Source organism: Hydractinia symbiolongicarpus, chromosome 11 (assembly GCF_029227915.1).
Source record: "Hydractinia symbiolongicarpus strain clone_291-10 chromosome 11, HSymV2.1, whole genome shotgun sequence".
Classification (NCBI taxonomy): domain Eukaryota; kingdom Metazoa; phylum Cnidaria; class Hydrozoa; order Anthoathecata; family Hydractiniidae; genus Hydractinia; species Hydractinia symbiolongicarpus.
In genome coordinates this window covers 11849629-11866985 of record NC_079885.1, presented here as the reverse complement: position 1 = coordinate 11866985, position 17357 = coordinate 11849629, and the positions used below count along the sequence as shown (strand labels likewise).

Here is a 17357-nt window from a genome sequence, read left to right as displayed (position 1 = left end):
ATATCGCATAATACTGCATAATACCTTCATAATACTATCTATCGCTTCATGACAAATACATATTTTTTCTGTCAATAATTCATAACCAACGTAATAATATTGCATAATACTGCATAATACCTTCATAATACATAAAAGCAAACATGCGAATTTGGTCTTCCCAAGAATACGGTCAAAAAGCCACAACGAAAGCAAAGGTTGGGCCTACAAAATAACTTAAGCATCGTTAAGCCGAGCGAATATTTTGCTTAAAAAAAAGGGCAACTTCAGCCAAAAGTTTTGTTCCCATTTCTGATATCAGACAGATCTTGTTTTCCCCTACAATTGACTATTTGCAAATTTTATGTCAGTTAGACACTTCACTGTTTGAAACACTTAACAATGTGGGTCCTGCATTCTGAATGTATATTCGACACTGCCGACGCAATTACCCTCATACGTAACATTGGTAACGGCGTTTGCTGAACATGCCTGTGTTGTGAACCTAACTGCCCAGTTAATCCTCATGATCCCGATGCAATGTGATGACAAACTTAAATACGAGGTATCTATAACTTTGCAGTTGCAAATGTTTGTTTAAGAGCAGTGTGCATATTTTTCTTACTACCTAACCATGGTTGTGGAATTAACTTTGACTACTTTTGTATTCCTCCTAACTGGCAGTGCAAAAGGTAATTTTTTGTGTGTGATTTGCAATATTTTTTACACAAGACAGGATTTCGAATATAGACAATTTATTTAAATAATAAAAGTAAGACTACATAAAAACCACTAAGTTTTTATTTATTGGCTGCATTATCCTCTGTCGTTATTTACATCTTCAGTGAAACTATGGATCTGGATACTGTGGTAGTTACTAGCTTTTCAAACCAGTATAAATTCATTTCCCTTTAAACTTTCCACCGCCTGTTTTCGTCTTTTTTTTTGCTGGCGTTTTTTCTTCGCTCTAAACATAAAAAAAAATCCATGAAACGATAATGGTACAAAATTTTCGTGTGACTTCTAGTATGGGTTAAATACATGAAATGTTCATAAACGTTTTTCCAGAAGTATCAACTTGAATGCAGGAATCTTTCCCTTTTTTTATTTACTCTGCGACAGTTAATATTTGAAAACGGTTAAACTTACCTTACGCTTAACTGGTTTATTGGAAGGTATCACTTTAAAGAAGCTATCCATGCGCCCTTGTGCAGATGTCTTTTTTGCTTTTAATATCTTCTTAGCTCCGTTCCGTATTCTATCCTCACTACAAAATTTGAATTCAATTTCAATTAAATAATTTTAAATCAATTTTACACTATTTAACATGGAATAAAATTAAAGGTGCGAATTAAGAAACGCTTTATACCTAAATCCTTTGTCTTTCACCATATATTCAACCAGTTTTTCCTCATCAGGTTCTCTCCATTTCAACTATAGTAAGTTGGAATATAACAAAACGAAAAGATCTATACGCAGGCTCAAAGGTTTTAATTCAAAGTAAATATACTATGTCATCACAAAACAGACAGACAGACAGACAGACAGACAGACAGACAGACAGACAGACAGACAGACAGACAGACAGACAGACAGACAGACAAACAGAATTACTTACATCAATTTTATCAGCCGGGGTCACTTCTGGATTTAAAAACAATTCTCTCGCATCCTAAGATCAACATAAAAATCAGTTTCATGGTTTGCGTATAGAGTTGCACCAGCATTTTCTGATTCTTTATATAAAATGAAGTGCATTGGTACAATAATGCTTGACATAACCGACATGAACGACGCATAAAACAAAAATATTATTTATATTTCTAACAAGACTGTATTGTATTTAAAATTAAAGATAAACCCGTTGAGAAAAAATAATAGCACGAATGTATTACCTCGAACATCCAATTGTCTGGTACTTTGTATTTCTAAAAATAGAAAAAACACATTGATTCTGCAAAACGAAATTCCCTGTTTGACGAAAATCCTCAAATAACAAGTTTTCTGTTTCACTGTAAAAGGTTGATGGGGTTAATAACAAGGCCTTTACTGCGACTACGCCCCGCCGAGTTGTAACTTTGTGTAAAATATGCAAAAAAAGCTCGCACTTCCTAGAAGTTTTTTGAATAATGTAAATTCTCACAATATGACCATTCTGGGATACATTAAAAATCAGCGCAAAAACGCCAACTTTTCTGACATTAAAGTATGAGCATAAAGAGCTTTCTCGTAAAAAAAAAAGGATTACAAATATTTTTTGTTTACCTTTCCATCTACTTTTTTCACTATTTCTTCCAATGATTTATGTTCTTTGATTAATTTTATGGCAGTAACAGGACCTACACCTGCAGTAAGAAAAAAGTAATGTTTAAACACGTCACTAGAATCAGTCACAGTTGAAAAAATGAACCAAACAAACATAAAACTAGACGAAAACATCAATACATAGGAATACAAAGCATTCAAAGACAAGTTAAGACAAGTTAAAAGCAAATGGGGTATATTTGAAGACAGGCTCGTTTTCTTAAATCACTACAAAAGATTATCTTTTATACCTTTGATAGAATCGCAATAATCACAACCCAATAAAATGCATAGATCGATAAACTAAAATAAAAAAAAGTGTTATAATGGAAAACCTTCCAACATTAGGGAAAGGTAATTTAAGACATTGTGTATTGCACCGTGACCTGGTATTATTCACAGTACAGGTCAGGGTGGCAACAGTTTGACAAGTGGAGTTAAGGAGATCAGGGCAAAAAATAGGAAAATTTAAAGAAAATTTAACATTTATCATAAAGTCAAACATCATCTTCAATAAGTTAACAGTGGAATTAAGGGACAATAGAAATAACGAAATGCTACAAAAAATCACAAAAAACATTTTTAATAGTGAATAGTACAAAGGTTGTCAAAAATTTTTAAAGGATTCAAGAATCTCTGCTGGCATTACTGCTTTTATTAAAACTATAAAGACAACTTTATTTTGCGTTTTATCACAGTTTTTTTCGTAGTATACTTAACGACTACAAAAAACACTACCTGTTCCTTCGATAGTTCCAATTCGTTCAGTACTTTGTCATAATGGAATTCTTGGATAGGCATTTTCCTATAATTAAAATATTATGAAAGAATAAAAACTAAAATACGTTTCAATACACACATACACATTTTTCAACAAAATTGACATAACAAAATTGACAGGAAATAATTGCTGTTATGCATCGTTTAAGCCCCCGTTTTCTCCTTTGTGTAAATCTCTTTCCTGTCAAAAACCTTTGAAAAACACACACTCTTAAACGTCAAGAACTCAAAAAGCACATAGGAGCTTAATCAGCGCAGTCTATAAACAGTAAAGTCACCGGTTTAATTTTCAAGTGAAACATACTTTTTGAACAACTTATTTTTCTTCAAACTCAATTAAAGTATTGACCTAACCTTGCCTCACTAAAAGTCAGATGTCTTAACAATATGTTTGTACCAAACGTTAACGAATCCATATCTTCTGAGCCCATTGCATAAACCTGCAACGTTTATAAGGTTATATACAACACTAATTGTGTACTCTTTAATTTTTACTTGCAGCAGTTTGATTTTACAAATAGAATTGTTCATGTATGATCTACTGATTGCCAGGTGTTTCATGATTAAAAAATTTATTAAATGCAACAAATAAAAAAAAGGAATAGTAGAAATGTCTAGCATGGTTAAAATAATCCACCTCACTCAAAAGTTAGAAGCTTAAAAACTTTATGGGGTTCCCAGGTTAGTAAAATATTTAAAAGCCATGTTGCCAGGCTAGCCACACAAATTGTATTTTTAAATTATAGGAGATTTTAGGTATTGGCGCAAAAACTGGGTAAAAGAACCAAAATAGAAAAACTTAGCATTAAGTTCGCATTTTTAGGAGAAGATTTGGTTTTCCATATATCTTTCAAAACAACTGAATACTATTTTACGAGAAATGAACTAGAATTATTTTGACCAGATAGTAGGAAAATTTTAATTTTAATTTTTTGGGTAGGAGCATTAAAAGTAACTCAAGCAAAAACAAAAAAGATTACCTTGCCTCCTTTCACCAATTCTGCACATTGAGCTTCAGCTTCACATGGTGCCTACAACATGTTTTTAAGTTTAAGTAATACAACAGATAAATGTTTATTAAAGATAAAAAACAATACCAATAGTATGAAAAAATAATACTATGAACTAATTACAAATTTTAAGGCTTCTTATCCTGTCTGAAGCTTGAAACATGTGGAGAAAATTTAGAGAACACAAATGTGCAGCGTCATTTCTTTGCCAAAAAAACTAAAATAATAACTTTTGCACAAAAAATCTAAAGCATAATTTCTGTACATAAAGAATTCTTTTTTAAGTGAATATGGAAATCGGTGCTAAATATGGTATAGTTGAAATCCTCGTTCTTATTCTAGTTCTATTCCGTGAAAGCCGATCCTGAAAAAACAGTCCCAACTTACATCAACATATGGAATACCCATCAAATCAAGCAGCTGTTTACATTCTTGGTTATGTTGTGGTGTAACTTTCACCTAAAATACATTAGCTATTATATGTCTGAATGTCATTGGTTTTATTCAAACAAACACAACCATTTTTTTCTGCATGGTAATATCAATGCACAGTCGCATTCCACATGTGCAGAACTAACTCAGTATTGGAAGAAACGGTTGTTAAAATTGGCTCCTGGCTGGAAAAAAACAATGACAAGCATCTTCATTCTGAAGGTATTGCCCTAAAGCTCGGTCTCCTAGCAGCTAAAAGGATAACATCATAAAAATGTTATCTGTTATAAATGAGATGTCAGAGAAAAAAATGCCCAGGAATTAATTTTTTGTGGATGACTTATAGCACTTTATGTGAAAGTAAAAATTTTGCGTATTATTATTACAGATTATTTTGATTAACAGGTTCGATCATCTTTTTACTCCCAATTTTTTTAAATATTGACGAATACAAAATTGCTGCAACCAAAATGGATGAAAGATCACTTTAAAAGAAATCAAAAAGTGTTTTTATTAAAAGTTCCTCTACTTTTTATAACTTTAAATAAAGCTTAAATAAAAGGATGACTGTACTATACTGAATAGGATTATAAAATTCATGAATTTTCCAACAGACTTAAGTTTCTTCATTAAAAGACCAACCCTGTAAATTCTAGTAAAGAGCTTACTAAACGTCTTGAGAACTTGTCAATGTTTTCTTGATCCCCTAAAGAATTAAACAAAATTAAATTAAAAAGTAACAATGATTATAATGTGCAGGGTTCCCACTCATTTTGCAAATGACTTTTTTAGGATTTTAGCTATTTTGTTAGGAGATTTTTTTAATACGCAGGGAAATGACATACAAAAATTTAAGAAATTTTAGGAGAATTTGAATTAGTGAGGGTAACTTAGCAAATGTTCCTAATTACGCCCTAACCTTGGAAATAAAAAATAATTGAATTTTTCTAAGTTATATTTCTGCCAGAATAGGGAAAAAATATTATTAAAAATAAATGAAATGTTCAAGCAAACTATCCATGACTTATTTTTTTCTTTTTCGAGCGAAATATTTTGGAACAAACTTTTATACTTTTTAGACACCTGTAAAGGGATATATACTAATAGTTATGCATTATTACTTTATGGATGACAGGTAAAAAACAAACAGGTAGAAATGTCCAAATAACAGACTTGAACATGTCTTTCTATTCGACCATCCTTTACACTGAGGCATTCAACTAGGTTTTATAATATTCAAATATGAAATTAACATGGCTAACTGAAATTAAATCATAATGGAGGTGAATACCAAAAAGTATCAAGATATTTCAGGCAAAGTATAAGTCCCAGTTAACAGATTCTCAGACAGAAGATTTAATAGATTAATAAGTTATAGTGATATAACTTATGCAGAATATAAATATTTCTGACCACAAAAAAATCCATTATACAAATAGAATTTCGTAAATAGTTGTTATAGGAGTATTTGCAAAAAATCAGGAAATTTTAGGATTATTTAGGAGGATTTTATTTTTTCAGGATTTTTTAGGATTTTTAGAAGGCCTGTTGTTTTTTGTGATTAATTTCGTTCCACATTTATATCACAGGACCTTACCATTTATAGCATAATCAATTTTTTTAAAAGACTTTTATCCAGCAGAAGATGATGCAAATGTCAACAACTATCAACACACGAAAAAACAAGGTATACACGAAGTAGTGTTTTACCTGTCTCATTTGCCTTGTCTAACTGCTTCTGTGCTTCTTCTCTTCGTTCGGTTCGTTTTGCAAGCTTTGAAATTAAAATTAATTTGGAATCAATCATTAAAATTACCAAGAAAACATAAAAATACAGTAATGTTGGCTAAATACAAAAACCAGTGCATAGATGAATTCACCTCTCCAGATTTCATTTTTGGTGGCTTTCCGTCAAACACATAACTAAAAAAAATATTAATACTATACTATTATTATTATACTAAATACCCATGGCAAAATCTCCCTTAAAGCACCTAAAAACAACTTAACCCCACCTTAAATAAGCAAGCTTTTGAACAAATGTCCCTTATCAACCACTGAAGAAATAAAATAATCCTGTAGTTTCACACAACTAATGTTTATTAAACATGTAATGTTTACACTGTAAGCAGGATATACATTTAGAAAAAAAAATTATTTCTGCTACAGAATAGTAAATTAATTTTTTGGTAAACAATTCTTCCGTAAAGATTTTAGAAAAAAGTAGAACTTACACAGGTTTGATCCCATTATCAAGCATTCTTATAGTTCTGTAAAATAAACCCATCAAGTGGCTAAAAAAACCAACATAAAATAATCTTTTTTGTCATGATCAGTTATATATTAGTTGTGAGGAAGTTAGCGTTGGACAGCAAGAAGATATCTAGTGGTTAGACATATAATACAAAGCTTAAATATCAATGGCTTAAATATTTAAAGGGTGAACGCACATGGGTTAAATATTGCAATTCAAATGTGTATGGTGAGCAGTTCATTACATAAGTTATGCATATAATTTAATTTGCACAAGAAGTTAAATTATTAAGACCAATCTAACCGTTGGGTTTAAAGCTCTCATTTTGAATTATAGTTTGATTGTTTCATAAATGGTTATCTGATAGCTTTGCTTTTACTTGTTAAAAGTTGCAGGGAAGAAATTGTATGTTGGACAGCGATTGATCCCCCACTTGTGTAAAGGATAAGAACAATGTGAGATTGTGTAAAAATTTCTGTAGTTTGATTAGTGAGTCCTGTAAAAGAATTATAGCGTTATAGCGTAGCGTTTTTGTGATTTTATAATTCAAGTTTCATATATCAAAAAATACTACAATATTTTAATCTTTTTATACTCATCTTTTAGAGCAGTAAAGTTAAAAAATTGACTGAAAAAATATAAGTAAAAAACTGATAGTAAGGAATATTATTTTATAATAAATTGCATGATCCATTCTAAGCACTGTTAGCGTTGTAATGTTGAATACCGTGATCAAGTGCCTTATGACTCTACTCATAATTTTTTGTACATGGGTTTAAATTGAATTTGGATGGAACTTGCTCTTCATATAGCCACTTTGCGATGTAAAGGAATTTTCTTCTTACCTTTGCTACTTGAAATTTGAATTTGGAAGATCACAGGCGCGTTGCACACCCAGAATTATTGCCTATTTAAAACCTTTAGAAATGGCCTGATATATACCTTGTAGTTTCACCTGATTCGTTAGTTAGTTGGCTTCCATCAGAACGAACAGCAATTAAGAATTGATAAATACTCATGGAAGCATCTATTGCTATCTTGCGACCTAAAAAATAGATGAGATGTGTATACTAAAATCCATTGGAGGAAAAACAACACTACATTTTAAATAAAGCCTAGAGTTAGCTTTACAGGACAGAACATTAGAAAAATAAATAAGATGAAAATCTGCTGTTTAAAGTTATTTTTGAAAAAAAAAACTTTTAAAATATATAGTCAAAATCCAATAGCGAATTTTTTTGGAATGACATATGCAGTCTTCATTTATTTTAGATTTTTGATATTTAACAAATCGATAAAAAAGCATATTAGTTTTTATCTTCCTTAAACTTAAAGGGAACCCAAGTTTTAAAAGGTTGGACTTTTATTATTAAAACGAACATGATCCTGTTTTGATGGCTTTCAAACAATCTACAGGAATAATATTGCTTTGATAGTTTTTAAATGATCTATGGTGATGTTATCGCTTTTTCTGAAACTGTTTATGATGATTTTTAAACAATCAATGGCAATGTTTTTGATTTCTATAATCTCAGGGTCTGTCCACCATTTGTATCTATGATTTTGTCGTTATTGTTGTGCACTAAGACAATCTTTGTGGCTGAGTTGGCTTGTTGGCTATGTTGCCTTGCTCTTTGGTTACATTGCTTTTTAACTATGTTTGATATAGGGTGGATTGTCGGGTCTTTCACAAAATGTGGTTAAAACTATGAAGGTAGCTAGTATACCAACCAAATTGTTTGAATTTCTTAATTCAATGACAACAATGACTGGCTGTGACATGATATACCAAGCCTTACGTCCATAATGTACCATATTGCCATTTTTAATGGCACCTAACTTGTGCTCTTTACAGAACAGACAGCCTAAACATCACTGGGGTAGATCACACATAAGAAATTTTTGCGTGGTGGGGTATGTCATTTGTTATGTCTATTGTTATCTTTGTAATCATTCATTAAATACAACAAATCTATATTATTAAGAAACAAGACAGGTCAGAGAACATTTTTAAGAAAATTTTTTCATTACCATGTGTACTCTCCTCCACAGATCCCCTTTAGTAATTTGTGTCACGTCCTAATGTCAAGTCTGGTTTTTGAGCATCAGAAAAATGAACTAGCTTATGTTTCAAGCAGCTACTAGCTCCATCTGAGACAAGTCACATAGTATTGCAACCATTTTAATGATAAAATAGACTTTAAAAATAATTCCAGTGGATCTCACATTGGAAAAAACACATCACAGAATTAAGACGCAAACCACGAAAATAGGATGTTTTTGATGGTTTCTTTTTTTTTGCTCGACCCGGCGCAAACACCCACCTTGTTCACCGGCATTTTTGCAAAATTGTTTTCAGGGATGGCTTATAGTCAAAACCATGAAGTTATGTTGTGAGCGAAGTTGCTAGATTGTCGCTACAGCTGTTTGTTCAGATAATCATGTAACTAGGACGGTATACATTAGCTAAGGGGCCACATCCATACTTACATTGCCACGAGAAATGTCCAATGGACAGTTGTGTGTACCTCTTAAAGTGCAATGGTGCAAAAGAACCTCTCAAAGTGCAAAACGTTTCTTTCGTGGCAATTTGAAACTATGTTTTTGCCCACTACCATCAACGAGCGATGTAGAGTTGGACTTCACTCTAGGGACACGTGAATAAAGTGTGTTCTTCACGTGAACGTATATATAAAGGACGAGCGACCCCGTGGATTTGTCCACGGGTTAATGACTAGTCTTTTTAATAATAGCTACTGTCTGTCTTCTGTCCGCCTGTCACTCTTAAATAGTAGCTTAGCGGCGCAAGTAGTAAGACGCACGCAGTGCGGTATAAAAAGGACGGACGAACCCGTGGATTTTTCCCACAGGCTAACAACTAGTATATCCAATTCAAGGTGAAGGGGAACAGGCTATTTCGCCCTAACACGGGACCACCCCAAAGAACCACGGAAAAGGCTTTTCACCTTTGTAGGATAGGTTTTTTTTTATGGAAAAATAACTGCCACGAGTGGACGTGGGTGGGTGTCTTTGAAAATAAACGTCCATTGGACGTTTCTCGTGGCAATGTGAGTATGGATGAGGCCCCTAAATAAGTTGTCCTATTTCTTCACAATATATTTAAGCATTGAAACTTGTCTAAAGGTATTCTGGCTCCTTGCTCTTCCAACTTTTCAAAAGCAAACACTAATTAATACACCTTCAGTAAAACATAAAAGCAAGCAGAGCCGTAGCAAAATGGCTATATTAACTGATACAGCAGAAAAGAGTGGTCTTACCAAAGTAGTTTTTTATTTCGTTTTCTTTCATTGACGAGGGGGCATGGTCGCCTAGTAACTTTGTTAAACCATGAATACCCATTTTCTTTGAAAATATATGCGTTTTTTTGATTCTTAAATATCAAAAAAATAAACTGAATCTTTGTGACATAAAAACGAGAAAATCTCCCGCCAGTTTCTACCAAAATGTTTTTATTTGTGCAGATTATAAGTAATTTGTCGAAACCACGCAAGTCCCTGAGGCCACGCAAGTCCCCGGCGACTGCGATCCAAAAAAGTTAGACCGGCGTCTCTCTTCATTTCCATCTCGTTGCCTGAGCTACTTTTTTGCGCTTTCTGATTGAGGAAACAAAAGAAGTAATACTTTTGTACTAGCCAGATATTAGAAAGCAAAAAGAAAGGCCTGGAACGAGATTGGTCTCCATCGTACTATCACTATTATATGCAGCGCAATCATGTCTTTCGAGTTGTAGAGAATCTGTGTTCGTATCAACAAATCAGATTTTCAAGTCGTCGAATTAACTTTTTGAATCATCGAGTCAGTTTTTCGAGTTGTTCTATTAGTATTTCCCTTAAAATTTGTGATTACCAAATTGGTCTTTTAAAACATTATTTAAAGGCATCATTTCAATGAAGTACAACATAATGAGCAAATTTATCCAAACACGGACACCTCAATAAATCGGACATACAGCGGGAATTTTTTTGGTGCCGCAATATAGCAGAAATATTTTACTAATTATTCTTTATTTCACAACATTTTTTTTGATTTATAGAATAGTATATATTTTTTTCATTTTTATCCAATAAATGACTATCATGACCCAATATAACCAAATAAAAAGCGAAAAAGACCACGAGAAAAAGGTTCAAGCAATACTCCCGCTGTTAGAAAACGAGAAAGGCTGCCGAAGGCCAGAAAAATACAAGACAGATTGTGGACTTTTTTTAAAGCAAACATACTAATTTTCTTTTCTATAAAGGTCTGCTTTGGTTGGTAAGTTTGACCATAGAACTCTTTTTAAGCAGCAAAAGTTCTCCATGTTGACTGAACATAAAACAGCTGGCTGATTCTTTCAATGACCAGTTTATGTGAACATTCACAAAAGTTAACGTTTCTCGTCAAAAATCGGACAACAACAAAAAAAACAAACACTAAAATCAATAGAATAAAAAGTGCATTATATTGACTACCTATCAAATTTTACAAATTTAGTGAAAATAACCATACTAAAAATCAAAACAATTATAGTAAGACGCGCATATATTTGCATTTGGCTACCGACACTGTCGTATTCACGAATTAGACACAAATTTGTGTAAGTTGGGACCACTAACGCGTTGTCCAAAAAAGCACACGTTTACAAGCAGCTCAATCTTTCATTTCAGTCTATTGCCAAGGGCAAAACTTTAAATACAGTTTTAAATTCGCTAAGATGTTGCTAACCATGATAATTAAATTTTATAAGATTTTAGTTTCGCCTAATTAAACCTTCTTGGTTTAATGCATGAGGAATTATTTTATTTTTATTGTTATAAAAAGCTGTTTCGTAGGTTAGATTAGCCATGTTAAAGCATTGACTGCTTAATATTTCAAAATCTGGGCAGCTTAACAAATTTATGTTTATTTAATTTATGAAATTTTAACTAATAATTGTTTTTGTTTTTCATTCTTCGTGTACAAGACCTTTTTATAAATATTTGAACTGTGTTCACACGTCTCACGTTATCAGACACATAAAAGAAGACGCTGCATGCCATCACCTGACTACGAAAAATTTTATACAGTATAAAAATTTCTTTTTTTCTTTTTTTTTGTTGTAAAATGTTCATAATTTTTCGATTGTACACTAAACCTCAATTTTAAAAATAACCATGTTAGTAATATTTTTGGTTACTTTTAAAGACACAAACTTTTAAATACGCCCGAGGTAACTGTTTTTTTCTGAAAAGAGAATCCAAACCTTATAATACTCAATGCATGTTATGCAAAGGTTGATATCGGTGAAAAGAAAAGTGTAATAACTTTACCACTAACATCAGTTACAATCACGACAGAGAATTTTAGGGTGCAACAAATGAAAAATTCGCATTTGAGAATATCTTAATTTGCAAAATATTGCAAGACTGATGTAACGTAGTTTCACAAAAAAGAATTTGCAATTTAAGAACAAGAGAATAAATAATGTTATTTTTGGTGCTTTCTCTTTTACAATTGACTAATAAAGTCACACCGTTTTGTTTCGAGTAGAGAGAACTGCTACAGATAACATGTTAGTTCGTTACAACTGCCTTCAATGTAGAATGACACAACCACGTGACCATTAACCTTTTTAAAAGACCACACCAACTGACTATAAATTTCTAAAAATATTGATAAATACTATTAACTAAAAAATCCTATCTCCGATTTGTTAATCTCGGTTTGTCCACAAATTCTGTTCCGTATAATACCACCAGGTAGAGTGTGATTAGGCAAGCGATCGCCCAAAACAGAATGTAAGTCAGTTGCAGACTAAAATCAGCTGAAATGAAAACAAAAGAATATATAAGAAGGCGAAACTACAATTAGTTGTAAGGGATACAGTTTTTAACTTGCAAATAACTTATCGTAAAATGTTTTGAAATTTGCGGCAGAAGATATTTTTTTAACTTATTTTTCTAGCTCACACCTGATGAGGAACAGTTATCTAAATTAAAATGCCCCCACTTCCCTGACCAAGTTACCTGAAAATGGTATGATATTTCTTGACGTAGAGTCTACTATTTTCTCTGACTTCATGAATCTCTAGTTTGATGCTTACATGCTGGCATAAAAACCGAAATTAAAATCCGAACTCAATATAAACATAATATCTTTTCTTTACCATCAGAATGAATGGATAACTTAATTAAAAATGAAAAATTTATCAATCGTCAATAACGTTTTTACAAAAAAATTTAAGAATTAAAAATAGCAATTTCCTGACATTCTTCGACTACTTGGTCAGGGATATATAATTCTGCCGACTTTCCAGACGCTATGAACCCTGACACAATTGCTTGAGCGTTATGACCTTTTCTTGGCTAGACTTTAACCTTAATTCGCCATACAATATTAGGAGTGCTAGTGTGAAAATTCACTTCCTTTTTATAACAACTAAGGGTTGCTAAGGCCAGGGATATTCTTAAGAAAACCATCAAATTCGAGCATATTTTATAAAGAAAGTCTGACGACAAAAATATAAGGAAAATGAAGAAAACATAATCGACCTACTTGAAGGTATGAGTAAGCAGATAACAAGCATGGAGAAACCAATAAGCAGGATGAAGGGAAGCTAAAAAACACATACAAATACATGGCAAACGCTTACATGGTCGAATTCCAAACACACAAACACAATGCAGTCATCCCCTATTATAAGCAACAATGAATAGTGGTGGAACTCTAGGTATAATATAAAACTGTGGTATGCCTGATAAATTCCAGTAGCAAAAAATAATATATTAACAATAAACATTGACCCACCAGTAAAAATGAAGTGGATAGTAGACCTATTTTACACAAAGCAAGTAAAAGCATAAATGAATTTTTTTTAAAAAAAGATTTGGTTCGATTATTTATCTGAAGACTATACTCTTCACATACCGTCATGTATTTCCATCCTTTTGATTCTTGGAATACGGACCCCTTCTCTGACGTATCAATAACGTAATTACCAAGTATTAAATCTATGCCATCCTATGGAACGAAACAAAAAGACGTCAAGTATTTTAACAAGTAAAATTACAAGACACCAAAATGGAGTTTCAAAAAACACAGAAGATGAATGAGTTGCGGATGTTCACAAAGTTACGCATAAGCGCACACTGACAGGAAAGAAAAAAAAGCACTACATCAGAAAATTGTCTATTCACCTTAATTTGTAGATTTAAAGTAATAAAAAGATTAAAAAGGAACTGGTATTGTTTTTTAACTATTATCTTCTTTCTCTCGTGCAGGTTATAATTATTTCAGTGCAGCTTTTTTTATATGGATTCTTCGATCGTAGATCGTGTTCTTTATAATAATTTTACCTGTGTATGCGCGCATGCACGACGCAAAATCAAAACATTACGTCGTTGCACCAAAACTGATCTATACCGTACGACATATACGGTTAGAAAGTATCTTACCAGTCAAGAAACTGACTAAAGGAGGTGCGTTTTTTAGCAACAAATACATTTCTACGCTTTCTTTTGAAGACTTACACAGCGTGAAAAACAACAGTAAATGAACTATAATATCAATTAGAGTACCTGTCTGAAACCATCAGAAAAATTATTTTTATAATATCGTATCATTGAGTTGACGCCATCTTGTAGTAAACCATACTTAGATCTTTTACCAGTTCTAAGATAAAAACAAAATCGACTACAGATCATACGGCTAAATGACATGTCAAAAAAACAACAACAGTAACAAATGGTAGAAAGAAAAAAATGGTCGGAATAACGAACATTTAAAAAAAAAACAATATAATAAACAGGGCGAATCATGTCTTTATTACATGGTAACGCCGTAACAAAACTCACTACTGCCGGTAGCGGTTCAGAGTTTGGTTGCAACAAGTCGTGGGTACAGGGCCTGTCACCATGACCAAAAGAACGATATGATACAGAAGAGGGCGAATTATGTCTCCAGGTAACGCTTTAATAAATTTAATACTCCCGAAAGCGTTGAGACTTTGACTCTAAGAGGTCCTGGAAATACTGCCCTCCACAATGACCAAAAAACGTGGATCGATAGTTTCCATTGCGACAATCACACAAAAAATAGATTTTCTAGGTGAGCAATCAGTAGCTCAAATTTAAGACTTTAATACACTCGAGCTTGTTTTTCAAGATCCATATTAACAGCAAGGTACTGGGAAGGTTTATTCCGGAAGAAAAAAAATAAAAATAAAATTTTAATTACCTTGTGAAGTCTGTTTTTAACGCACCCGTGCCTGTGTATTGATGCGCGCACATGTCTGCATTGTCTGCCCAAATATTTTTAAAAATAAACTCAAACTCGTCAAAATCAACAATTTTATTTTCTTTGCCAATTATACCGAACTTGTACAGCTGCAGTTGAAGAATTTTGCGGGCTATTAAACTCTGCACGACATTCGTTCGATCCAAACAGTCCATACAGTTCGTGCGGACGACACCGCTTTGTTCTTCTAATACTTCTTTGTTTCGATCAACTGCGAAGTACGACGCTTGGTCGATGAGATCGTTCAACATATCCATCAATATTTGAAGACGATGCCATCTCATTTTGCTACATTCTTTATGAAAATCAAAGGCGATATATCTAAGCGAGAGAAAAACAACATTAAGCAACTGATTTAATCGCATAAATTCTAGCAAGACAATTTCACAGTTGACGGCGCAGCCTTTACTTCGCTAGAATTAATTTTCGCAGTCGGTTGAAATGGAAGTTTTCTGTTTCATAGGAAAACATATCATTCTGGAAATTCGCAGAGTAAATTTCATGGGTAACAGAAATTTACCTTTGCAATTTTTAAAACAAAAAATAAAACGCAAAAGAGCATAAAATAATGTTCATCCGCAAAAGCTTTTAACAATTTAATTTTTTTTTATTTTTTTCTCTTTGATACTTGCACTACTTACAAGTTCAACAAAAATGAAGAGATACAAAATTCCTTAAGTTATGAGAAATGTTCAAATGTTTACAACATCTTAACTCAAACTTTAAAACTGTGGGATAGATGCAAGCCTTCTCTTTTATCTTAAAATTTTGTTGGTTAGGTGCTTACTTCAATTGTATTTCCGAATATCCACTTGTTTTTGATGCGGCTTCCATTCTTTCACCTAATTGTTTTTCAACGCCTTTCTGGTCAATCTACAGCAATAAAAAACATTCATAAAACTGATAAAATGGCGGTATGCACGGACAATTACACTAGATGTGTTTGTATGTGCATTATAGATTAAAATAGAAGAACAAGATTATTAACATTTCCACAATTCCCAACAGTTAAACCTTAAAATCAGCACATCATGAGTAAAACAATATATTGTGAATTTTCTTTGAAAAGGCTGGACAATACAGTAATTTATAATGTTGCTACTACCAAGGTAAAACAAAGATTACAAAATTAGGAGACATGAAATAGAAATGGCGATAAAGCGCATAAAACTGCTACGAACCAAGTTAACTAAAACTTGTTTTCCATAATAAACTAACTGGTTATCAATATGTCTCCGAAAAGCTGCAATCTAGAAGCAAAACGAATAAGCATGAATCAATCAACTGCTTCAAAGTATCATGGGTGGACTATTGGTTGTTGATTGTAATTTTTTTGTGTGTGTCAACGTTAAACAATGCTTATCAGAGCCAAGCAGGAAATGTTTGATAAAGTAAGTTTTTCATTGACAGAAAATGTAGGCGACTAAAATTTTTACAAAAATTTTGGTTGTTGCAAACCATTGACTGGTGTATGAAGTCTTCCTCCTATCATCTCTTCTTATTTCGTGTTTAAGTTTAAATTTCTCGTAAGATGTTTTAGGTTGTAGTCAAAGAATATAATCTTGGGAAACGTTTATTTTATTCAACATTCTTAAAAGAGCATAAAGTTTGGGACCAACAACCCGACAAGGTCTATTCTAATGCAAAACGACACAAAGGTAAATCTTACATGATCTTTATCACTAGCAATCGCTGGTATAGGTTTGTATTTTATCGTTGGAAACTGAGACCAATACAGTGGGATTGATCCACGTGTCTAAAAATGAAAAGTATATGACATCGAGAACACTGAATAAAATGTGAAAAAATCTACGGGCATTTACCCGCCAGAAAATCTACGGGAATTCGCCTGTTTTCCATACCCGCATCGATATTTTGTGGAGTAATGACATAACTCTGCAGGGGGTATAAAATAAAGCTGCATGCCCCCAATTTAAGTACAGAATAAGAGTATTGTTATACAGACCATGCGACTTACATACGAATGCATCATTTAAGCTGTAGAAATTGATTCTGTAGACCCTCAATCATGCAGAGAAATATTTTTTAACTGTGCTGGACTAATAGGGTTAACGAAAACATGGTGGATTTATTCAGGGCAATTGCGTTATAAATGTCGCATATCTGAATTTTGGAAAGTACTTATTCCATTTCACTTCACTAAATAAATATTTCACCTGGACATAAGAAGCAACCGATCCGTCGTAAAACAATAACTGTTCTGTTTCAACAAAGTTGGCCACCTCTCCTTCATCATCTACTCCGCGAATATTGTACCTTGTTCCTGTAAAAAAAATTTAACATTTACAACTTTGGCAAGAGTG

General features: G+C 32.7%; 2 protein-coding genes across 2 annotated transcripts in view; both read right to left on the bottom strand.

Moving 5' to 3' along the window:
- Nucleotides 1-717: 717 nt before the first annotated feature.
- Nucleotides 718-10323, bottom strand: LOC130614370 (flap endonuclease 1-like). The gene is made up of 17 exons (XM_057435796.1): nucleotides 10038-10323; nucleotides 7702-7804; nucleotides 6740-6799; nucleotides 6386-6428; nucleotides 6216-6279; nucleotides 5174-5211; nucleotides 4461-4532; nucleotides 4044-4094; nucleotides 3418-3503; nucleotides 3022-3088; nucleotides 2535-2586; nucleotides 2245-2324; nucleotides 1875-1907; nucleotides 1598-1651; nucleotides 1349-1413; nucleotides 1129-1246; nucleotides 718-946 (listed from the first exon to the last, which is right to left on the bottom strand). The coding sequence occupies exons 1-17, from the start codon at nucleotides 10117-10119 to the stop codon at nucleotides 881-883; spliced, it is 1134 nt and encodes a 377-aa protein (XP_057291779.1). The 5' UTR covers nucleotides 10120-10323; the 3' UTR covers nucleotides 718-880.
- An 875-nt stretch (nucleotides 10324-11198) lies between these two features.
- LOC130613730 (phosphatidylinositol-3-phosphatase SAC1-like) overlaps nucleotides 11199-17357 on the bottom strand; it is a 31347-nt gene continuing 25188 nt past the window's right edge. Inside the window, exons 10-18 of the mRNA XM_057435066.1 lie at nucleotides 17211-17317; nucleotides 16703-16789; nucleotides 16215-16283; nucleotides 15821-15906; nucleotides 14974-15354; nucleotides 14316-14409; nucleotides 13666-13758; nucleotides 13294-13354; nucleotides 11199-12562 (exon numbers count right to left, since the gene is read on the bottom strand). Of these exons, the coding sequence (XP_057291049.1) occupies nucleotides 12438-12562; nucleotides 13294-13354; nucleotides 13666-13758; nucleotides 14316-14409; nucleotides 14974-15354; nucleotides 15821-15906; nucleotides 16215-16283; nucleotides 16703-16789; nucleotides 17211-17317 (1103 nt within the window). The 3' untranslated portion in view covers nucleotides 11199-12437. The remainder of the gene's footprint in view (nucleotides 12563-13293; nucleotides 13355-13665; nucleotides 13759-14315; nucleotides 14410-14973; nucleotides 15355-15820; nucleotides 15907-16214; nucleotides 16284-16702; nucleotides 16790-17210; nucleotides 17318-17357) is intronic.